This window comes from Scyliorhinus canicula, chromosome 4, assembly GCF_902713615.1.
Source record: "Scyliorhinus canicula chromosome 4, sScyCan1.1, whole genome shotgun sequence".
Classification (NCBI taxonomy): Eukaryota; Metazoa; Chordata; class Chondrichthyes; order Carcharhiniformes; family Scyliorhinidae; genus Scyliorhinus; species Scyliorhinus canicula.
Genome location: NC_052149.1, coordinates 153,188,948 through 153,214,384, shown reverse-complemented (window position 1 = coordinate 153,214,384; position 25,437 = coordinate 153,188,948). Strand labels below are relative to the sequence as shown.

Below are 25,437 nucleotides of genomic sequence, written 5' to 3'. Positions count from 1 at the left end.
CGACACTGTATGGATTCTTTGAATGACACTCACTTATTTTGTTTAACTGAAACAGGCGCAATCTGTGTACATGTCTTTTCTGTGTGCAAATAACTGTGTATTAATAAATGTAGTTTTTAGTGCAAATACACCACACTCTGACTGACAATCTTGAATTGGTTGTTAGCATATTTTTTTTAGCACACTGAGGATTATTTAGCAAATGTTGTCCAATCGCGCAATCAGATTTAACATTGGACACTGTGTTTGCGTTTCATCAGCACAGGCTGGTTGGGTGTGGTCTGTACATTGCTCATTGAGAACAGTGGCTGGGGCATGCTGTTCGATATGTCTTTGGGATGTACAGCCTATTGACCTAGTATCACACTGCCACTGAAGTTCATATACCATATTGCTCATTTTGTGTGATAGGCAGAATGCCTTTCGCTTGATGACAGCATCCTGTTAGTGGATTGGAATAGTGAAATGAAATGAAAATGAAATGAAAATGAAAATCGCTTATTGTCACGAGTAGGCTTCAATGAAGTTACTGTGAAAAGCCCCTAGTCGCCACATTCCGGCGCCTGTCCGGGGAGGCTGGTACGGGAATTTCAATGGTGGGGATTTCAATGTCTGTGATTTCACTGACTGCTGACAGAGTGCTGAAGGGATTATCTGGTTAGGGAAAAGAAACCTGACCAAGTTATTTGAGAGAACATGGACTGTAACTCAATTATTGGCTGGCAATATTAATCCATCAAATCTTTAACTTAATCTCTTCAAGACAACTGTATTTAATGCAAATCTCTTTTTTTTATTTCAGCGATTCCTGAACCAAGCAAACCAGAAAACCCGGTCAGTGTTGATTTCATGATAATTCTTCAAAAGTACAATGTTTTCTTATGCCATTAGAATTAAGCATATTTAATACAGACGAGCACGGATGTATTGGCATTGAAAAGACTGACTAGAGACTTTTTGGACAGAAAGACTTTATGAATTTCATCTTTGATCAAAATCCTTGTGGATGGTGCTTGTCTCAGATGAAATGCAGGCCAAATGGAAATGCAGTTTAACTGACCTCTCCTGTGATAGCTTCCCACAGTATTTAAATAGTATTTATTTTTGTCTTGTTGATAAGCTTTAACGTCAAATCACATTCTTCAAAACACAGCCCCCCCGCCATTGTTTTGCTTAATGCTGAAGAAAGTAGTTCCCTTTCAGCATATGTCACTAGCATTTGAGTGCTTCTAAGCCAATCCTAAATAACAGGATACCAAGATGGTCTCTTTAACTGACCCCGTACTACTTATTTCCTGGCAAAGAAGGGAAGAGTGGTGAAACCAAAGAGAAAATGCTGGAAAATCTCAGCAGGTCTGGAAGCATCTGCAGGGAGAGAAAAGAGCTGATGTTTTGAGTCCAGATGACCCTTTGTCAAAGCCCAGTTCTTGCTGATTACCACTTACTTCCCTCCCGCAGCTGATGAATTGGTACTCCTTGATATTTTACACCACTTATTATCAAGTGCACAGGATGAACTCTTGGTGGGGATTTCAATGTCTGTGATTTCACTGACTGCTGACAGAGTGCTGAAGGGATTATCTGTCACTTTGGGTCTTATGAGAGAACCAACATGATGGAGAAACCTACTTGACTTGGGCCTCACCTATCAGATTCATCAAGCCATGGCAGGATTGATGGAAGTGACCATCCCACCGTTCCTCTGGAGGCCACAGGAAATTAGATATATCCTCAGAAAGGAGTAACTTGCTGGGCCATGGGGAAAGTGCTAACAAATAGAACTAATTGGATAACTTTCAAAGAGTCATCACAAACAGGATGCTTGATTCACCTTACTTCATCTCATTGTGTCAGAGAACCTTACAGTGCCAAAGGAGGCCATTCGGCCCACCGCACCTGCCCTGACCTTCTGAAAGAGCACCCTATCCAAGCTCCTGCCCTATCCCTGCAATCCCATAACCCCACCAAACTTGCACATAACTGGACACTAAGGGGCAGTTTAGCATGGCCAATTAACCTAACCACATCTTTAGACTGTGGGAGGAATCCCATGTAGACACTGGGAGAACATACAAACTCCACAGGAGGAAACCCGCATAAATTCCACATGAACAGTCACCCAAGGTTGGAATTGAACCAGAGTCCTGGCACTGTGATGCTGCAATGCGAACCATTGTGCCACTGTGCCCACCCCAATATCATTATTTTTTCTCTGCGGTGGGACAGTGGTTAGCACTGCAGCCACACTGCACCAGGGTCCCAGGTTCAATACCAGCCTTGGGTGACTGTCCATGTGAAATTTATGTGGGTTTCCTCCGGGAGCTCTGGTTTCCTCCCACAGCCGAAAAGATGTGTAGGTTAGGTGAATTGTTCATGCTAAATTGGCCCTTAGTGTCTAAAGGGCTAGGTGGGGTTACGGGTATAGGGTGCTCTTTCAGAGGTTCGATACAGATTCCATGGGCCAAATGGCCACCTCCTGCAGTGCAGGAATTCTATGATTCTAAGTACTTACCTAGCTTTCCTTTAAAAGCCCCATTCTTTTTAACCGTAATGGTTTGGTTTATCACTGTACTCCCTTAACAGAGAGACCAATAACCTGAGGGCATAAATTTAATGTAATTGGTGGAAGGATTAGAATGATTGAGAATTATTTTTTCCAAGAGGATGGTTGAGATCTGTCATGCACTGTCTGAAAGAATGGTACAGGCAGAAACTCTCATGTATAAAAATTATTTGCAAATGTTTTACTGAAAAATTAGTGGGTGCTGTAATCTACAAATCTACAGACCAAGAGCTGGAAAGTGGGAATAGGCTGGGTAGCTGTTCTGTGGCTATACAGTGAGCTTGAATGGTTCTGTGCTGTATATGTGTAGAAGTTTTGTGATTCACACTGAAAACGTCCTCCATCACATTGAATGACACTGCCACTGTTCTAAATAGGATAGATTCAGTACAGTTTCAAGTTGGGCATCCATGAATCACTTTGGACCATGCAGAATTGTATCCCACTGCAATTTGCAGCTTTATGGCCTGGCATATCCCTCACTCTATCATTTCTATCAAGTTAGGGGAAGAACCCTGGTTCAGTGAAGAGTGTGGAAGAGCATGCCAGTAGCAGCACAGGCATACTTAAAAATGAGGTGCCAACCTGGTGAAGCTTCACCACAGGACTTGCAGGCATGCTGGACAGTGGAAGCAGCATAATATGGACGGAACCAGTGATCCCAAATTTAATGGATCAGATAACAGTGGTGCTGTCCATTTATGAATGATGGTGGATGGACTTCGGTAGCGGCCATGTAGTGAGTGGTTGCACATTTTTCAGCTCCTTCTCAAGCCGCCTTTTCGGATCTTTTCCCCACTTTTTGGGTGGATGTTCCAGTGAAAAAAGATATAGGGGTGACTGATGAAAGTTGAACTGTTGTGGCTGGTGGATGGATCCATTGACCAGAAGTGGGTCAAGAAGAAGGGAGCAGTTGGAGCAAGAGAATCTTCATGCGCCACAGTTCAAGATGGCTGAGAGACGCCCTGCTTGCCCAGTGGTCAACGGAGCAGCTGGTGGATTTCTTAAAGGAGAATTTCAGCCGGCAGAGTATGGAAGCCAGGAAGACTTAGCTAAGGCGGTGGGACCATTAAAAGTGGGAATTGACTATGTGTAACAGAGGCTGGAGTTCCAGAGCCAGGCTATTCAGAAAGTAGAGGAGGCGGTGGGTGAGCATTGTCGGCCGAAATAGGAATGTGCAAGAGATCCAGAAGCGATTTAAAAGAGACGGTGGAGGAAATGGAGAATCGCTCCCGGAGGCAAAATCTAAGAATCACGGGGAAGCTTGAAGTGGGGGGAAGTTCATATCGATCCTGGCGCACAGGGAGAATGAGGAGCGAGCAGTGACGACTAGGCTGGTGGACGAGATTCTGCGGGTGGACAAGGAGGTATTCGGAGGCCCCGGTGGCAGGGTTGTTGAAGGACAGACAGGAGCTCCAGATGGAGTTTGGGAAGGCAGTAGGGGCAATTGTGGAGGGCCAGAGGGGCAGTGTATGAGTGTGGGGAGAAGGCTAGTAGGATGCTGGCCCGCCGATTCAGGAAGCAGGAGGCAGCAAGGGAGATTGGAAGGGCGAAAGACAGGAGGGGAAGAGTGGTACTGGACCTGGTTGGGGTGAATGGGATTTTTGAGGAGTTCTACAAGAGGCTTTATGAATCGGAGCCCTTGTCCTGCTCCTCTACGTTGCAGACCCACAAAGCAGCATGGAGGGAATCATGGCACTCTAGTTTGGAACCTTCTCCGTCTACAAACGCAACCTGAGCAAAAGTGAGATCTTCCCGGTGAATGCGCAAGGGGGAGGGGCAGAGTTGGAGGGAATGCCTTTGAAAGAATCCCAAAACAAATTCCGCTACCTGGGGATCAAAATTGCCCATGACTGAAAATTGCCCACAGATCCACAAGTGGAACCTGACCAGCCTAATGGAGGAAGTTTAAAAAGGACTGCAGAGGTGGGACACACTCCTACTCTTCCTGGCGGGGAGGGTACAGAAGATTTAAGATGAACACATTGCCCAGGTTTTTCTTCCTGTTAAGATCCATGTCCCCAAGGCTTTTTTTAACGCCGTGGAAAAATCAGTCATGGCATGTATTCATGTGAGTGTGCGTGGGAGTGTGTTCATATTCCACTGTTGTGGGGATGCGGGTGCAGTCATACCTGAGAGTGACGATCTTCAGCATTTCCGAGCAGCCACAATTGTTTATGGGGAGGAGGGCCGATGCCTTTCGCTCCCTAACTGCCTGCCGGAGAATCTGGCTTGACTGGCGATCAGCACCACCTAATCCGGGGGTTGAAAGAGGGCTTTCACAAAATGTGTAAGAGAAAATGGTTGGGGGGGAGAAAACAAGACACATACCTGACACAAAAAAGTACATGAAACACCATGTCACCCCAACAGGGCCAGGGTGGAAGACCTAACGAGCAAAGAAGGCATGCCAGATAACATGAAGGGGAGAGGGATTGGGAGACAAGGGGGAAGTCAGGAGCAGGAGACCTAGCCAAAACTAAGAATATAGCTGAGAAATATAAATTGTAACTGATGTATATAGTGAGTCGTAAACAATGTATATAGTTTCTGTGTATGTTCATGTTCATCTTTGTTTCGTATAAAATTAAAAACCTTAATGAAAATATTTTTTAAAATCTTTTTTTAAATAAACATTTTATTGAGGTATTTTTGATATTGAAACAACAACATGACGATGGCATTAACTTCATAATTTTCTTTGGCAAAGGCTGGTGCAATACCTCTGTCATTTTCTCTCCCTACCTCTGACATCCTATTTAGGGTTCGTCCAGAGGTGGTGTTTCCGACTGAACTACTTGCACAGTTTTTGGGGGTATGGCCCCCAGCCCGGCTCCACCCTGGAACCGCCCACCTTCGACAAAGTCCCCGCCACCCCCTTCCAAAACCCCTCCAACGCCGGACATGCCCAGAACCTGTGGGTATGGTTCGCCGGGCCTGCCGAACACCTCCCACACCTTTCCTCTCCCCCAAAGAACCGGTTCATCCTGGCTCCAGTCATGTGCGCCCTATGCAGCACCTTCAGCTGAATTAAGCTGAGCTGTGCGCAAGAAGAGGACGATTCACCCTCCCCAGGGTGCCCGCCCACGTCCCATCGTCGATCTCTTCCCCAGCTCCTCCTCCCACTTCGCTTTCAGCTCTTCCACCGAGGCCTCCTCCTCTTCCTGCATCATCTGATAAATTGCCAAGATCCTACCCTCACTGACCCACGTCCTCGAGAGCACCCTATCCTACACCCACCTAGGTGCCAGTAGCGGGAACTCCGCCACCTGCCGCTTAACAAACGCCCTAATCTGCATATACCTGAAAGCATTCACGGGGGGGGCCTTCCCCTCCAACTCCTCTAAAGTCTTCCCATCGAGGAAAAGGTCCCCCATCCGCCTGATGCCCGCCCTATGCCAACTCAAAAACCCACCATCTATTCTCCCTGGTGCAAACCGGTGATTACCCCGTATCGGGGCCCACACTGAGGCCTTCACTTCCCTCCTATGCCGCCTCCACTGCTTCCAAATTTTGAGGGACGCCACCACTACCGGACTCGTAGAATACCTTGCCGGGGGGGAGTGGGAGCGGGGCGTTACCAATGCCTCCAAACCCGTACCCACACAGGACGCCACCTCCAACCTCTTCCATGCGGCATCCTCCCCCTCCATCACCCACCTACGAATCATTGCCACGTTCGCAGCCCAGTAATACCCACACAAGTTGGGCAACGCCAAGCCGCCTCCCTCCCTTCCTCGCTCCAGGAATACCCTCCTCACTCTCGGGGTCTTCCGCGCCCACACGAACCCCAGAATACTCTTATTAACCCGCTTAAAAAAAAGCCTTCGGAATCAATATGGGGAGGCACTGGAAAAGAAACAAAAACCTCAGGAGCACCGTCATCTTAACTGACTGGACCCTACCCGCCAAAGAGAGTGGCAGCGCGTCCCACCTCCTGAACTCCTCCTCCATCTGTTCCACCAGCCTCGAAAAGTTTAGCCTGTGCAGGGTCCCCCAGCTCCTAGCTATCTGGACCCTAAGATATCTAAAGCTCCTCTCCGCCCTCTTCAACGGGAGCTCTCCTATCTCCCTTTCCTGGTCCCCCAGGTGCAGCACAAACAGCTCACTCTTCCCCACGTTGAGCTTATAGCCCGGAAAATCCCCAAACTCCCCAAGTATCTTCAACTCCTCTGGCATCCCCCCGCCGGATCCGCGATGTACAACAGTAAATCATCTGCATACAGTGACAACCGGTGCTCCTCCCTCCCCCCGCACAATCCTCCTCCAGTTCTTCGAATCCCTCAGCGCCATGGCCGAGGGCTCAATCGCTAACGCGAAGAGCAGGGGAGACAAGGGGCACCCCTGCCTCGTCCACTGGGAAAGCCGAAAGTCCTCTGACCTCCTCCCATTTGCCACCACACTCGCTACTGGGGAGCTATACGGCAACCTCACCAAGCTGATGAATCCCTCACCAAACCGGAACCACCTCAACTCTTCCCACAGGTAGCTCCACTCTACGCTGTCAAAAGCTTTCTCCGCATCCATCGATGCTACTATTTCCGCCTCCCCAGCCGCCGACGCCATCATCATAACATTAAGAAGCCGCCGTACATTGACATTCAGCTGCCTCCCCTTCACAAACCCCGTTTGGTCCTCGTGGATAACCATCGGGACCACATCTTCCACCCTCCTGGACAGTACCTTAGCCAACAACTTTGCATCCACGTTGAGGAGCGAAATCGGCCTGTAAGGCCCACACTGGAGGGGGTCCTTATCCCGCTTCAGGATCAGTGAGATTATTGCTCTAGACAACGTCGGGGGCAGAGCCACCTCCCTCCCTCGCCTCATTCAGGGTCCTCACAAGCAGCGGGCCCAGCAGATCTGAAAACTTTTTATAAAACTCCACCGGGAACCCGTCGGGTCCCGGTGCTTTCCCTGTCTGCGTGCTCTCCAGCGCCTCCATCAGCTCCTCCAACTCGATTGGGGCCCCCAGACCCTCCACCCGCTCATCCTCTACTCTTGGGAACTCCAGCTTATCCAGAAAGCGGTCCATCCCGCCCACCTCCCTAGGGGGCACCGCCTGGTACAGCCCCTCGTAAAAGGATCTGAACACCCCATTAATGTCCCTGCCACTCCGCACCAAGTTCCTTCCTGCATCTGTGACTCCCCCTATCTCTCTCGCTGCCTCCCTCTTCCGGAGCTGGTGGGCCAGCATCCGACTTGCCTTCTCCCCATACTCATATACCGCCCCCTGCGCCCTCCTCCACTGCGTCTCCGCCTTCCAGGTGGTCAGTATATCAAACTCCGCTTGGAGACTGCGACGCTTCCTCAAAAGCCCCTCCTCCGGGACATCCGCATACCTCCTGTCCACCCTTACCATTTCTTCCACCAACCTCACCCTCTCCCCCCTCTCCCTGTGCGCCCGAATGGATATCAGCTCCCCTCTAACCACTGCCTTCAGCGCTTCCCAAACCACCCCAACTTGCACCTCCCCGTTATCGTTGCCTTCCAAATACCCCTCTATACCCCTACGGACCCGCCCACATACTTCCTCCTCTGCCAGAAGCCCCACATCTAATCTCCACAGCGGGCGCTGATCCTTCCCCTCCCCAGCTCCAGGTCCACCGAAAGCGGAGCATGGTCAGATATGACTATCGCCGAATACTCCGCCCCCACCACTCTCCGGATTAGCGCCCTGCTGAGAACAAAAAAGTCAATCCGGGAATAAGCCTTGTGGACATGGCAGAAAAAGGAGAACTCCCTACCCCCCCGGCTTCAAAAACCTCCAACGGTCCACCCCTCCCATCTGATCCATGAACCCCCTCAGCACCGAGGCTGCCGCCAGCCTCTTTCCCGTCATAGACTTCGAACGATCCAGAGCTGGATCCAACATAGTATTAAAGACCCCTCCCAAGATCAAACCCCCCCCCCCGTCTCCAGGTCCGGGATCCGGCTCAACATTCGCCGCATGAAGCCCGCATCGTCCCAGTTGGGGGCGTACACATTGACCAGAACCACCCGCTCCCCTTGAAGTCTACAACTCACCATTATGTATCTACCTGCACTGTCCGCCACCACACTCGATGCAACAAACGACAAGCTCTTGCCAACTAAGATCGCCACCCCTCGATTCTTCGCATCTAGCCCCGAGTGAAACACCTACCCCACATAGCCTCTTGTCAGCCTCACCTGATCCGCCACCTTAAGGTGCGTCTCCTGGAGCATAGCCACCTCCGCTCCCATTCCCTTCAGGTGAGCCAAGACCCTGGACCGCTTTACCGGCCCATTCAGCCCCCTCACGTTCCATGTGACCAGCCAAATCTGGGGGGTCTTCCCCCTCCCTCTGCGCCAGTCAGCCATAGCGCTCCCTCGGCTCACCACGTGCCCGCAGAACCCCCCAGGCCCGTTCCCCATGGTGGCAGACCCCCCCACCTCCCCCTTCACCAGCCGTTCTCCCCTGCAGCAGCAACCCGGTACCCCCGCTGCGTAACCTGTTCCATTGTACTTCCGTAAGTCAGCCGATTCCTGCTGACCCCGGCTGCTCCCGCCATCCCGACGCCCCCCCCCCCTCCCCCCCCGATGCAAGACAATCACCATTCCCCCCTCCCTATGCCGGCCCCGCGCACTACTGCTCCAGCGCGGGAAGAAAGCCCGCGCTTCCATCCCAAACCCCGCCCCCACAACCCAACACGCGGGAAAAAGACGGGCACATGACCCAGCGGGACCGCGAACAGCTCCCCAAACCTTCACCAGTGAAAAAATGAAAAAGCACCCGAATAAATAAATAACAGCCCCAAAAAGCGAAAAGGCAGAACAGCAAAAAGGCAACATCAAACACAGCCAATAAAAACGAAAGGATACCAAGGAGGACAGAGCCTCCGGACTATGTACATCATTCCCCAGCCCCCCAATCCTCAGTTCGAGTCCAACTTCTCTGCCTGGACAAAGGCCCAGGCCTCCTCCAGAGAATCAAAGTAGAGCTGGCAGTCCTTGTAAGTGACCCAGAGGCGAGCCGGCTGTAGCAGTCCAAACTTCACCCCCTTCCTGTGAAGCACTCCCTTCGCCCGATTGAAACCAGCCCTTCTCTTCGCCTCCTCCGTGCTACAGTCCTGATAGATCCTGATCTCTGCGTTCTCCCACCTGCTCCTCCTTTCCTTCCTCGCCCATCTCCGCACGCACTCCCGGTCAACGAAGCGGTGAAAACGGACCAGCACCGCCCTAGGCGGCTCGTTCGGCCTGGGCTTCCTCAACAGCACTCGATGGGCCCCCTCCAGCTCCAAAGGTCCTTGGAACGACCCCGTGCCCATTAACGAGTTCAGCATCCCAACCACGTAGGCCCCCAAATGCGAACCTTCCAGCCCCTCCGGGAGGCCAGATTCCGCAGGTTCTTCCGACGGGAGTGGTTCTCCATCTCCTCCATCCTTGCCAGCCATTTCTTGTGAAGCGCCTCGTGCGACTCCACCTTCACTGCCAGGCCCAGGAGTTCGTCCTCGCTCTCCGAGGCCTTTTGCCGTAGCTTTCGGATCTCTGCACCCTGAGCCGCCTGAGTCGCCATGAGCTTGTCCAGCGAGGCCTTAAACGATTCCAGTATCTCAGCCTTCAGCTCTCTGAAGCAGTGATGGAGCAGCTACTGCTGCTCCTGCGCCCACTACTGCCACGCTGCCAGTTCCCCGCCCGCCGCCATCTTGTTTTTCCTGCCTCGCACCTTTCTCTGCTCCAAAGCCGATTTTTTGACCGCTCTGCTCCTGGTCCAGTCCATCCACCGGCAGATAAGCACAGTGGATGTGTTCCCACCCAGGGAAAAGTCCAACCAGCACCACTGCGGGCCCTTAAAAGAGCCCAAAAGATCAAAAATAGTGGGAGCTACCAAACGTGCGGCTTAGCTCCGCATCACCGCAATCGGAATGGAGAGTGTCACCATTGACCAGCAATGTATATAGAGTAGCCACACAAATACTGTGGCTACAAGAGCAGGTCAAGAGGTTGGACATTCTACAATGACTAATTCATCTGACTCCCCAAAGCTTGACCACCATCTACAAGACACAAGTTAGGACTGAATATCTTCCACTTGCCTGGATGAGTGCAGCTGCAACAACACTCAAGAAGCTTAACACTAAAAAGGACAAAGCAGTCCAATTAATAGGCACCCTATCCACTGGCTTTAAAAATCACTCCCTCCACCATCTATGTACCAAAGCTGCATTGTGTACTTTCTACAAAATGCACAGAAGCAACTTGCTACAGTTTCTTCAGCAGCACCGTCTTAACCTGCAATCTGTGCTGCCCAGAAGAACAAGGATAGTTGGCACATACGAACATGACTAACTCCCAAGTTCGCTCAAGGTCACACACCATCATGGAAATATATAACCATACTGCCCTTGCCACTGGGTTAAGATTGTGGAATTCCCAACCCACAGCATTGTCGGTTTACCTACACCACACAGACTCCAGCAGTTCAATAAAGTGACTCACCATCTATGTTACAAAAGCAATTTTAGTTATGGAAATAAATTCTGGTGATCCAATGAATTAATGAAAATATAGTTTTAAGTTTCCTTGCCCTTTGAGTTCCCTGCCATCTTTCTCCCTTTGAGGAAACACTTTGTATTTCTTTGGTGCCTGGGAAAAAATGATGTATTGTAGTGTTTATCTAATCTTCATTTCAGCTGTAATTTGATTCAACCTTTTGGTTTTAAGACTCAAAGGAAAATTCAACATTTAAAATATCTTGCCTCTCATTGTAATATTCTTTGCATTGCTTCCTCTAGAAAGAATCCTCGAGTAGGGTTGTGGTCATCAACAATCTACCTTCATCTGGTTTTTCAGATTTTGATACTGTGAGGCTTGGCTGTGCTTTTGGAAAGGTGATCAAGTACTTAAAAGTGGGGGAAAAGGTAATATTGATAACTCTGTTTTTAAAAAAAAAAACTATTTCAAAGAAAAAATTATGTCTGCTGCACCACTTGGCAATACGTAACTGCCAGTACAGATCCACCTGGATTTGAACCTATTAACATGCAGTTCCACCTATTGAAAAATAATAATTTTCCCCACTTTGCTCAGTTCTTTATTTGAACTGTATTATAGGCCAAGTGCCAAAGAATTGTGCTCGCAGGAGGTGAGGGATCCTTGTTGTTGGTGTAACCAGTTAAGGTATTTTTTAGACAACACTGAAACACATGTTGAATATAAATGATGTTTCTCGCCTTCAAGTTCTGTGAAACAAAACAGACTGCAACCGTAATTCTGTCACCTCCATTTGGCATTGCTTTTGGCTCTGGTTGAAAACTGTTCTTCAACAAAAATGGCTTGCACTTTACATTGCGCCTTGTATATAGAATGAGGTTTGCAAGGCACTTCACAGAAGCATAATAAGAAGTCATACAACACCAGGTTAAAGTCCAATAGGTTTGTTTTGAATCAATAACTTTCGGAGCAACGCTCCTTCCTCGGGTGAATGAAGAGGTGGGTTCCAGAAATATTTCTGGAACCCACCTCTTCATTCAGCCGAGAAAGGAGCTGTGCTCCGAAAGCTAATGATTCAAAACAAACGTGTTGGACTTTAACCTGGTGTTGTAAGACTTCTTACTGTGCTCATCCCAGTCCAACTCTGGCATCTCCACATCATGGCACGGAAGCATAATCAGACAAAACTTGGCACTGAACCAAAGAAGTAGCTATGAGAAAAAAAATAGAGCTTGGTTAAAGAGTTGGGGTTTAAGCATGGTCTTTAAGGAGACAAATAAGATAGAGCAATTTAGCAAAAGATTTCCAGAATTCAGGACATAGGTGGCTAAAATCACAACTATCAATAATGGCGGAGTGAAATAAGTGTCAGTGCTACCCCTCAGCAACATCATCAACAATCACAAGGTTAGCTTTCACTTGAACTCCAACAAATATACCATTGACCTACAAGACCATTGTGCTCAACTGTATGTCTAGCATCTAATTATTGATCAATTAAAAGTTTCTAGATTAACTATGGCGAATAAATCTTTTTTATTCCATACGGTATGTTTGTGCCAACTACCTGTTAAGTACATGCAATCATGGATTGTGCTTGACTCATGAGCATAGTGGCACGGTAGCATAGTGGTTAGCACAAATGCTTCACAGCTCCAGGGTGCCAGGTTCGAATCCTGGCTTGGGTCACTGTCTGTGTGGAGTCTGCACGTTCTCCCCGTGTGTGCGTGGGTTTCCTCCGGGTGCTCCGGTTTCCTCCCACAATCCAAAGATGTGCAGGTTAGGTGAATTGGCCAGGCTAAATTGCCCTCAGGGTTGCTGAGTTATGGAGATGGGGTGGAGGTATGGGCTTGGGTAGGGTGCTCATTCCAAGAGCCGGTGCAGACTCGATGGGCCGAATGGCCTCCTTCTGCACTGTAAATTCTATGAAATCTATACATCCATTCAGTCACCAAAATATGTTTTTGCATTTGTAGGAGATTGCGTGCATTGTGTCTCTATCTCTTATTCGCACCACTGAAACCTATTTCTCAACTCTGTTATTTCTATGATTCATTTCTTAAATGCGGAGTTCACTGGCCTCTCCTCTAGCATCCTTTACAATTTCAAATATTTCTCAGCATTGTGGTGGAGTCATTTCTGACAGAGTGCCAAAAGCCCTATCGCTACATTCCGTCCCTACCCCCACTTTGTTGTTTTTTAAATGTGATGGTTCCAGTGCTGCTATGTTCTCGCTGCTGAATGTTTTTAAGTTATATGCCTCCAACTGCCACCTTCAACTCCACCAGCTCTGGATTTCTTCTTCACAGAATCCCGACAGTATAAAAGGAGGCAATTCAGCCCATTGAGTCTGCCCCGACTCTCTGAAAGAGCACTCCACCCTAACCCACTTCCCCGTCCTATGTCAATAACCCCTTTTTTTTATGAAATCATTTTTATTCAAATTTTCACAAAATATCAATAACAAAGAAATCAAGAAAAGAAAGAACAAACCCCCCCCCCCCCCCCCCCCATATACAAATTTTTTTTTTTTTTTACGTCCGTCATTAGCAATGAACAAATATACACATCCCTTCAGCCCAAAACAAAGAAAACGCCCCCCCCCCCCATCCCCCCCGGGTTGCTGCTGCTGCTGGCCTTTTTCTACAGTTCTGCCAGGAAATCTAGGAATGGTTGCCACCTCTTGAAGAACCCCTGCACTGACACCCTTAGGGCAAATTTCACCCTCTCCAGTTTAATAAACCCCGCCATATCGTTGATCCAGGCCTCCACATTTGGGGGTCTCGCATCCTTCCACTGAAGAAGAATCCTCTGCCGGGCTACTAGGGATGCAAAGGCCAGAATGCCAGCCTCTTTCACCTCCTGCACTCTCGGCTCCACTGCAACCCCAAATATTGCGAGTCCCCAGCCTGGATTGACCCTGGATCCCACCACCCTCGACACCGTCCTTGCTACGCCCTTCCAAAATTCCCCCAGCGCTGGGCATGCCCAGAACATATGGGCATAGTTTGCTGGGCTCCCTGAGCACCCAATACACCTCGTGTCCTCGTTCCCAAACAACCGGCTCATCCTTGTCCCGGTTGTGTGAGCCCTATGCAGCACCTTAAACTGTATGAGGCTAAGCCTTGCACAAGAAGAGGAGGTCCACCCAGTGCGGGGCATGGTCAGAAATGGCTATCGCCGAATACTCAGCATCCTCCACCCTCGCAATCAGCGCCCTACTCATAACGAAAAAAATCAATCCGGGAATAGGCCTTATGCACATGGGAGAAGTATGAAAATTCCCTGGCCCTCGGCCTCGCAATCCTCCATCTGCCGTCTCCATTGCCCCCAAATTTTGAGGTTAGCCGCCACCACCGGGCTCGTATACCTCGTTTGAGGGAGCGGCAGCGGCGCCGTTACCAGCACCTCCAGGCAGACAGCGGCGGGAGGTATGTGATGGTAAGCGGTAAGCTGCAGGGGGAGCGGGTGGTGCTGGTCAATGTATATGCCCCGAATTGGGACAATAGGTTTCATGCAGCGCATGTTGGGCCAATTCGGGGCGTATACATTGACCAGCACCACCCGCTCCCCCTGCAGCTTACCGCTTACCATCACATACCTCCCGCCGCTGTCTGCCACCACATTCAACGCCTCAAACAACACCCTCTTCCCCACCAGGATTGCCACCCCCTGATGTTTTGAATCCAGCCCCGAATGAAACACCTGGTCTACGCATCCCTTCCTCAATCTAACCTGACCCGCCACCTTCAGGTGCGTCTCCTGAAGCATAGCCACATCTGCCTTCAGCCCCTTCAGGTGCGCAAACACGCGGGCCCGTTTGACCGGCCCATTCAGTCCCCTCACATTCCAGGTTATCAGCCGGATCAGGGGGCTACCTGCCCCCTCCCCCGCCGACTAGCCATTACCCTTCCTCAGCCAGCCACGTGCCCGCACCCCCCGCTCAGCCCGTTCCCCAAGGCGGCAGACTCCCATCCCGACCCCCTTCACATACTCCAGCTCCTTCTTGGTCATTCCAGCAGCAACCCGGCAAAACCCCCCCCCCAACTCCCCAAGCTGCGTTGCTCCCTCCATTGTACTCCTGCAAGTCAGCTGACTCCTGCTGACCACGGCTACTCCCGCCACTTCTCCGACCCCTCCCAGCGTGGGGCTTCCCCTCCTCTCCAGAGTCCACCAGCAGACTTTCCTCCTCCCCCTCCTGCTCTCAAGCGGGAAAAAGCCCGTGCTTCCCAGCTCCGGCCCCGCCCCCTTCAACACTCAGCGTGGGAAAAAGCCCGCGTTTTCCACCTGCCCGACCCCATCTCGTATACAGCAGCTCCCTTTACCGACCCGATCCCCTCGCGGGGCCCCAACCCCCCTTCACACCATCAGCCCCCCACACTGCAGGTCTGCCCCCCTCCTTGAGCCCATCCAACAAACCCCTACACTCCCCTGATCACTAAGGGGCAATTTAGCATGGCCATCCCACCTAACCTGCACATCTTTGGACTGTGGGAGGAAACTGGAGCACCCTGAGCACAGACGCGGGGAGAACATGTAAACTCCACACAGACCTTCACCCAAGGCCTGAATTGAACCTGGGTCCCTGGCTATGTGAGGCATCAGTGCTAACCACTGTGCCACCGTGTTCAGTGGTTACACGGCTGCACCTCTTCCACTAACTTTACTTTGGTACTATCTCCCAAAACTACTTTGCATTGATAGCTCTCCAATCAAAAGATAGCTGAAAATAGTATTTCCAAGGCAGCCTAATGAAAATAAAATTTCCATAGCTCTTATCCCAGTTTAACATTTGTATCTCCTGCTTGCCATACTTCTCTGTTACCTGCATAGAGTTCTTTGGTGTGAGGGTTGTCTCTTAAATGCATGTTGCTGTTGGTAGAGGGAACAAACCAAAATGTACAGTACCTTTAAGAATTGATGTTGCTTTTTTTTAATAAATTTAGATTACCCAATTATTTTTTCCAATTAAGGGGCAATTTAGCGTGGTCAATCCACCTACTCTGCACATTTTTGGGTTGTGGGGGTGAAACCCACGCAGACACGGGGAGAATGTGCAAACTCCACATGGACAGTGACCCAGAGCCGGGATCGAACCTGGGACCTCAGCACCGTGAGGCGGTTGTGCTAACCACTAGGCCACCGTGCTGCCCTGATGTTGCTTTTTTGACAGTTCCTTTCACTCTATTTAAGATAGTATTCTCATTATTTAATTACAGTCATTCACAGCAGTACTGCCAATCACATACATCAGGAAAAAAGACTTTTACACTGACTGCTTTTCATCTTACTGCAGTTCACATAATATAATCTATTCTGCAACAAACCCTGTCCATTTTAGTAGATTATTGGTGAATTTTCACTTGTTTGTCATGCCTATGGCTCAAGAGCCCTGCCCTATTTATAGATGAGCTTTCTGCTTGAAGGCCTTTGTCATAGTTACTCTTCGTTGACAGTAAGAGGCATGTAACAATAATTTGATTACCTTTTTTTTGTCTTGCCCTCTCTTTGAGGACAAGTATGCAGCCCCTACTTGTGGCCCCATATATCTTAGCATATCAGCATGGGGAATGAAATTTGTTTTCCCACCTATGGAACCTAATTACCTTCATGAGGATGTAGGCCTCGGGTGGCATGTGGTGCAGTGGATAGCACTGGGACTATGGCGCTGAGGACCCAGGTTCGAATCCCGGCCCTGGGTCACTGTCTGTATGGAGTCTGCACATTCTTCCCATGCCTGCGTGGGCTTTACCCCCACAACCCAAAGATGTGCAGGTCAGGTGGATTGGCCATGCTAAATTGCCCCTTAATTGGAAAAAATATATATAATTGGATACTCTAAATTTGTATTAAAAAAAGAGGGTGTAGACCTGAGCTCTACATATCCCTAAAAAATACCTTTGCACTAGTTCATATAAAGTTTGAAAATCATGCAACAATTGCGCTTGGAGTCCTATCACAACAAATTACATCGAGGGAAATAGTGCCATTTTGGTTCACTGCATCTACTCTGTAGGTTATCTGATCCACCTCAACAGCTGATCATGGATTACTCATCCCTGATATCTAACTGCCCCAACAAACCACCTTAGACCATTGTCTAAGCAGTCTTTTGCCCTGCCTAAGTGGTCCTTGGACAAAACTGTTTGCAAAATACTGCCATATAATGCTAAACGTTAGGTAGAAAAACCAAAAAGGAGTAACTCCATTGGCTAACAAAAGCCTGTTTTTTGGAATAAGCTTCAATTGGAGTAAACTACTGCATCTCATAGAGCAGCCAAGAGTTTCCAATAGATGCTGCTCCTATTGTGAAAGAAAACACAGGCGATGCATTTCTTCTCTTCTGTGGTGTTAAGCTTTCCTAGTGGGTAGAAAATTCTCTCTTCTGTGTGTACTCCAGTGAACAGTTTATGTTTAACTGCATCTTTAATGATTGACAAACTATAATTCCAAGCATATCCCAAATAAGTAGTGTGTATAGACTTAACAAATGTACAAATTTAATAGATATGTACATAGAGCACTCTCTAAGTTCACTGACCAAAGAGTTAAATAAAGTACTGAAATTATTTGATTCCAGTAAGATAAAAAAAGAATGAATGGCTCAGTGGAAACATTTCTGCCTCTGAATCAGAAGTATATTTGAGCCCACTTCAGCGAAGCTAAGAACTCTGACTAAATATTACACTGACATCCAGCAGAATGCTCAAGCGCTATGGGAGTGTAATGGTGAACTCACATTACATTGAGAATTGTAAATTGGCTCGTGACCTGCCCCATCTTTGTGATGGAAAGTACCTAGAATTTGACTTGTTGGATATAAAAGCAGCGGGAGAAATGGGTTGACTCTTACCACGAGGCATGGGAGAGAAATATGATAGTAAAAAATCTTAATTTAAACGTACTATAGTGGTATCTTGCTAAATAGAAGATGATGACGATAATTTAATAATGTGTGTTAGGGTACCATATTGAAGAGTCTTCAGTAACTAAGCTGCTGTGATTGCTATTGGGTAAATAGGTAATTTGTTTCAGATGTGAGAAGGACAAACTGCAGTGAATGAGGACTCCAAGCTGGTGATAAAATGTTTGTGTTTTTGCTTTATAATTGGTAAATAATTGTAGTACTTCTGTGAAGTGTTTAATGATTATGTTCCTGCTGTAATGAATAGGCTTTCCTGAAAATGGATTCCAAGATTGCAACCAATAACTTAATTGAACACTTCAAGAGGAAACCTTTGTTTTATGGTAGATTACTAACTGTAAGTCTATCCTCTGCTCAAATACAACCATTGCTAAAGGTAAGGAAATGTAGGCATATTTGTGTCTAATGCTTTGAGTATTTGAACATATTTTCAATTTTTATAGGTGTAACCAAATGTTAGAAAATACTGTTTAGATCCATTGAACAGGATTTTTTTACAATTATTCATTCTGCACAAAATTATTTGTTGTTTACTTAACATACTTAGCATACTGTTCATTCAGTCGATGTTAACTTAAGAATTGCATTTCTTTTTAGCTATGGAAGTCTACACATTAGAATCAGAATTAAGCAATGTAGTTGCATGTGTTATGTCATTGACCAGACTCCATGTTGTGTTGGCAGTTCCAGTTTGGGACCAATAACATTTTGTTCAAAGTAGACAAAGTTTGTGTTTCATGAGCCTCGTTAAGTGAATAAAGCCGTACTATTTGGAATAAAAACAAAATTTTATAAGTTCAGAAAGATAAAACAAATAACAATCTATTCTATGCTCTTAATATTCAGGCTAAGTATGAGGTACATGAATTAATAGGTGAACTGTGGTTGAACACACACAAACTACGGGGAAAATGACAGATGTGACCAAACCCAATTCCGTGGATTTCTCAACAACCCAAACAGACGTTCATCACATTGTGAGCCAACCAATCTCACTGAAGCTTTGTCTTTCTGACGAAGGTTTCAAATCTCCACCGTTGAAGATCTCTACAAAAATCACTCCTCCTCTGATGGCTTCAACAGCGATCCATCTCGCAGAGTTTCAATTCTGCCTTCTGAAATTCTTCTCCCCTTGGATTTCCGAGTACTCTCGTGCATCCTTTTACGAGCACAGTTTCACATCTTCGACTGTGCCAAGCAGAACACACTGCTCCAAAGGGGTACCTTTGCCCCAGCAACAAGCAGCGCAGTCACCAGCTTTTGGTGGTTTTCTCTGATCTTCAAGGGTTCGCTCATGCCCAGTTCTCTTAAAATCTGCTCCCAGCAGCTCGTTCTTTAATTTGGAGCTTATTTTTCTGCTCCTTTCTTTTAACTTTAACAAAAAATTTTTTTAAGAGTACCCAATTAATTTTTTCCATTTTAAGGGGGCAATTTAGCGTGGCCAATCCACCTAACCTGCAAATCTGGGTTGTGGGGGTGAAACCCACACAAACACGGGGAGAATGTGCAAACTCCAAATGGATAGTGATCTGGGGCTGGGATTGAAGCCGGGTCCTCAGCACTGTAGGCAGCAGTGCTAACCACTGCGCCACCGTGCCGCCCTTACAGTGCTAACAACTGCACCACCGGGCCACCCTTTCCTTTCTTTTAACTTAACAGGGCCTACTTATTTTATTGTTTACCTGGGACATCATTATGGGATCTTTTCCTGACCCCTCCCTGATTTTGAACATCTCCCTGCCCCACACCCTTGTCCCTGGGAGACTGACTCGACACTGTCTCTCCGCACCAGGTCACCTGACCTGGGTTTTTGCACCATTCTTCTTTCTGTCTTCTGCCATCCCATCCTGAGCCAGAAGAATGTGAAGCATGCTTGATGGTCGGGAATCTGAGTTTTCGACCTCCAAACTCAGTTTAAGTTTTTAAAAATTATTTTTTATTCAAAATTTTTGTCAAAAACATAATTTTAGCATAACTGTGCGCAACCATATATACAAAGAAAAGAACAATACAACGTAACGATACCCCCTCCCCCGGGGGATGCTGCTGTTGCTGAACATTACTGCTCTCCTAGAAAGTCGAGGAATGGCTGCCACCTCCGAGACAACCCCGCCACGGACCCACTCAAGGCAAACTTTATTTTCTTGAGACTGAGAGACCCAGCCATGTCACTAACCCAGGTCTCTACACTCAGGGGCTTCGGTTCCCTCCACATTAAAAGGATCCGTCTCCGGGTTACCAGGGAGGCAAAGGCCAGGACATCGGCCTCTTTCGCTTCCTGAACTCCTGGATCGTCTGACACACCAAAGATCGCTATCTCTGGACTCGGCACCACCCGCGTGTCCAAGGTCTTGGACAATGCCTTAGCAAAACCCTGCGAGAATCCCTTAAGAGCCGGGCATGCCGAGAACATATGGACATGGTCTGCAGGCCCGCACATCTCGCACATTTATCCTCAACCCCAAAGAGCTTGCTCATCCTGGTTGCCGTCATGTGCGCCCGGTGGACCACCTTAAACTGGATTAAGCTAAGCCTGGCACACGATGAGGAGGAATTCACCCTGTTTAGGGCATCCGCCCACAGGCCACATCTAGCTCCCCGCCTAGCTCCTCCTCCCATTTGCCCTTAATTTCCTCCACTGGGGCTTCCTCCGCCTCCTGAAGTTCCTGGAAGATATCCGACATCTTCCCCTCCCCTACCCAGGTGCTGGAGACCACCCTATCCTGTATCCTGCATGGGGGTAGCAGCGGAAATGACACTACCTGTTTTTTCAGAAAGGCGCGTACCTGAAGATACCTGAAAGCATTTCCAGGGGGCAAACTGAATTTCACCTCCAGTGCTTTCAAGCTAGGAAAGGTCTCGTCTATGAACAGGTCCCCCATCCTTTTAATGCCTGCCCTATGCCAGCTTTGAAACCCTCCGTCTATCTTGCCAGGGACAAATCTGTGATTTTTGTGTATCGGGGTCCAGACTGAGGCTCCCTCCGCACTTCTCCGCACAGTGCCTTCTCCACTGACCCCAGATCTTTAATGCTGCCGCCACCACCGGTCTGGAGGAGTAGCGGGCCAGCGAGAACGGCAGAGGTGCCGTTACAAGTGCTCCTAGGCTGGTACCTTTGCATGAAGCCGCCTCTAACCACTCCCACGTCGACCCCTCCCCCAATACCCATTTCCTAATTATGGCTGTTAGCCGCCCAATAGTAGCTGCAATAGTTCGGCAGCGCCAGCCGACCCCTCCCTGACTGCGCTCGAGATACAGTCTCTTTACTCGTGGGGTCTTATTTGCCCATACGAATCCCGAGATGATCTTGTCCACCCGCTTAAAGAAGGACTTCAGGATGAAGATGGGAAGGCACTGGAAGATGAACAGGAATCTGGGGAGAACCGTCATCTTAACGGTCTGCACCCTCCCCGCTAAAGATAGCGGGAGTATGTCCCACATTTTGAAGTCCCCCTCCATCTGCTCTACCAGATAAGATAGGTTAAGCTTGTGGAGAGCATCCCACTTTCGAACCACCTGTATCCCTCAGCACCGAAAGATCTTCTCGACCATCTTCAGCGGACGCTCTCCCAGTCTCTTTTCCTGCCCCTCAGCTTGGATCACAAACATATCTCTTTTCTTCTCGTTTAGCTTGTACCCTGAGAAATTGCCGAAGTCCCTCAGAATCTGCATGACCTCCCCCATCCCCTCGAGTGGGTCCGAGATGTACAGGATCAGATCATCCGCGTAAAGTAAGACCCAATGCTTACCAGCCCAGCTCCCCCCGGAACCGCCCCGTGCCAGTTCCTTGAAGTCTGCAGCGCATTAGCCAGAGGCTCTATCGCAAGGACGAATAGTAACAGGGAGAGGGGGGCACCCCTGCCTCGTCCCCCGGTGGAGCCTAAAGTATTCCGACCTCACCCTGTTCATGCACACAATTGCCACAGGGGCCTGGTAGAGTAACTGGACCCAAACTATGAACCCCTCACTGAACCCGAACCTTCTTAGCGCCTCCCACAAGTACTCCCATTCCATTAGGCAGCACGGTAGCATTGTGGATAGCACAATCGCTTCACAGCTCCAGGGTCCCAGGTTCGATTCCGGCTTGGGTCACTGTCTGTGCGGAGTCTGCACATCCTCCCCGTGTGTGCGTGGGTTTCCTCCGGGTGCTCTGGTTTCCTCCCACAGTCCAAAGATGTGCAGGTTAGGTGGATTGGCCATGATAAATTGCCCTTAGTGTCCAAAATTGCCCTTAGTGTTGGGTGGGGTTACTGGGTTATGGGGATAGGGTGGAGGTGTTAACCTAGGGTGGGGTGCTCTTTCCAGGAGCCGGTGCAGACTCGGGCCGAATGGCCTCCTTCTGCAGTGTAAATTCTATGAAACCCGGTCAAAGGCTTTCTCTGCGTCCATCGCCGTCACTATTTCTGCCTCCCCTCCCTCAGGGCATCATGATGATGTTTAGGAGCCTCCGTACATTGGAGTTCAGTTGCCTGCCCTTGACTAAGCCTGTCTGATCCTTCCCCTATCACCCTAGGACCACAGTCCTCAATTCTAGCAGCCAAGATCTTGGCCAGCAGGTTGGCGTCTACGTTCAGGAGCGATATCGGTCTATCAGATCCACACTGTTAACGGGTCTTTCTCTCGTTTGAGGATGAGTGAAATCGAAGCCTGTGACATTGTTGGGGGGAGGGTCCCTCCCTCTTTGGGCTCATTAAAGGCCCTTAGGAGGAGTGGGCACAGCAGTTCCGAAAATTTATTGTAGACTCCTACAGGGAAGCCATCCGGCCCCGGGGCCTTGCCCGACTGCATATTCCCAAGTCCCTTTACCATCTCCTCCACCTCTATCGGGGCCCCCAGTCCCTCCACCAGATCCTCTTCCACCTTTGGAAACCGTAGATGGTCCATGAAGTGCTTCATCCCCTCCCCACCCGGTGGGGGCTCTGACTCATACAATTTACCGTAGAATGCCCTAAAAACTTTGTTCGCCCCCTCTGGGTCTATGACCGTGTTGCGCTCCTGATCCCGTACTTCCCCAAGTTCCCTGGCTGCCTCCCTCTTGCGAAGTTGGTGCTTCAGCATTCTACTCGCTTTCTCCCCGTATTCGTAGACAGCCTCTTTGGCCTTCCTAAGCTGTGCTACCACCTTTCCGGTGGTCAGCAGGTCGAATTCCGCCTGCAGCCTCCGGTGCTTTTTCAGTAGCCCTGTCACGGGGGTCTCCGTGTAGCTCCTGTCTACTCTGAGCATCTCCTCAATTAGCCTTTCTTTCTCCGCTCTTTCTTCTCTCTATGGGATCTGATAGAGATTAATTCCCCTCTGATAACTGCCTTCAGGGCCTCCCACACCGTGGAAGCCGCTACCTCCCCCGTATCGTTAGTTTCCAGGTAATTCTTTAATGTTCCTCCTTATCCGCCCACAAATCTCGTCGTCTGCCAGCAGCCCCACATCTAGCCTCCATAGTGGCGGCTGACCTCTCTCCACCCCAAGACGCAAATCCACTCAGTGTGGAGCATGATCGGAGACTGCAATGGCCCAATATTCTGTCCCCTCCATCCTAGGGACCACCGCCCTGCTCATCACAAAGAAATCTATGCGGGAGTAAACCTTGTGGACATGGGAAAAGAAAAAGAACTCCTTTGCCCTCGGTCGGGCGAATCTCCACGGGTCTACGCCCCCCCCCCCCCCAACCTGTTCCATGAATCCCCTCAGTTCTTTAGCCGCTGCTGGTCGCTTCCCCGACCTGGGGTTTGACCGGTCCAATACAGGATCTCTAACTGTGTTGAAATCACCCCGCATAATCAGGTTGTGTGAGTCTAAGTCCGGAATTTTACCCAGCGTGCATCTCATAAATTCCACGTTATCCCAGTTCGGGGCGTAAATGTTCACTAGCACCACCTGAGTGACTGCAGCTTCCCGCTAACCATTATGTATCTGCCCCCCTTGTCAGCCACAATATTCCCTTCCTCAAAAGCCACCCGTTTGCTGACCATGATTGCTACTCCTCTTGTCTTTGAATCCAGCCCTGAATGGAACACCTGGCCCACCCACCCTTTTCTCAATCTTGTTGGTCCGCAAGTTTTACGTGCGTCTCCTGTAGCATGGCTACGTCTGCCGTTAGCCCCTTTAGGTGCGAGAACACGCAAGCCCTCTTGACCGGCCCATTTAGGCCCCGTGCATTCCATGTGATCAGTCTCGATGGGGGGCTAACCCACCCCTCCTCCCCTGCCGATTAGCCATCTCCCTTTTTCGGCCAGCCACGAGCCCGCGTCCCCCGCTTACTCGAGCCCTCCCATTGGAGGCCCCCCCCCCCTCTGTTTTCCCACATTGGCTCGTTTTCTGTCAGCAAGGCAGCATCCCCCCCTCCCCCAGCAGCCCCCTGGTCCCAAACCCCCAAGTCAAGCACCCGCTTGACACTGGCTGTCCCCCAATTACGCTTCCGTGAGTCAGTTGACCCATGCTGACACAGGCCACTCCCGCCTCTGTCTCCGATTGTTCAGATGCCTTGTTTTTTTCAGGCCCCTCCTTCCCTGTGGAAAGGCCAGCTCATCTGCTTCAACGGCCCCCAAAGAACATTTCCCGCCCCCCTCTCCCCACGAAACAAACAACAAACCCCAGGCACAAACCCAACCCCACAAGCCCAGAGAGCAGCCCTACATCCCGGGCCCCCCTCCTCCCTCTGCGGCCGAGCTCTACAAAAGCCAAAAACATGGCCGAAGACACGGAACAAACAAAAATAAGAGGAGACAACATAATGTTGCTGCCTCTGGCTACCCGGCAATTACCATCCCCACCAGAGTAACGTCCCAGTGTGGCTGTCCTTTAGGTTGAGTCCAACTTTTCTTGCTTGATAAAATTCCCCGTCTCGTCCGGTGTATCAAAGTAATGGTGGTGATCTTGATACGTGGCCCACAGCCTCGGTGGATGCAACAGCCCGAACTTCACCCCTTTGCTGTGGAGGGCCGCCTTAGCCCGGTTGAATCCAGCGCGCCTCGTGGCCAGTTCTGTTCCCAGATCCTGGTCGATGCGGATTACGCTGTTTTCCCACCTGCTGCTCCGCTCCTTTTTAGCCCATCGCAGGACTCATTCCTTATCCGAGAAGCAGTGGAACTGTACCACCATGGCCCTTGGCGGTTCATTCGTTTTGGGCTTCTTTGCGAGGACTCTGTGCATCCCATCCAGCTCCAGAGGCCGAGGGAATGCTCCTGACCCCATCAGGGTTTCCAGTAACGTGGTCACGAATGCGCTCATGTCGGACCCCTCTGCACCCTCAGGTAGACCCAGAATGCGCAGGTTTTGCCTCCTGGACCTGTTTTCCAGGTCTTCCAGCATCTCCTGCTACCTCTTTCGCAGAGCATCATGTGCCTCCACCGTGATGGCCTGGCCCAGTATCTCGTCTTCATTATCCAAGACCTTTTTCTCAATCTCCTTGATCGTCTTCTCCTGCATTTTCTGGGTCTCAACCATTTTCTCCATTGAGGCCTTCATTGGGGCCAGCATCTCCGTTTTCAGGTCAGCAAAG

At 49.5% G+C, this 25,437-nt stretch overlaps 1 protein-coding gene across 2 annotated transcripts in view; it reads left to right on the top strand.

Annotated features, from left to right (window-relative positions):
* The window catches only part of LOC119965093, a 129,836-nt gene that overhangs the window by 40,960 nt on the left and 63,439 nt on the right, over positions 1–25,437 (top strand). For both annotated transcript variants that reach the window (XM_038795376.1, XM_038795377.1), the window contains exons 6-8: positions 803–834; positions 11,320–11,445; positions 18,190–18,318. In XM_038795376.1, coding sequence (XP_038651304.1) covers positions 803–834; positions 11,320–11,445; positions 18,190–18,318 — 287 coding nt within the window. The remainder of the gene's footprint in view (positions 1–802; positions 835–11,319; positions 11,446–18,189; positions 18,319–25,437) is intronic.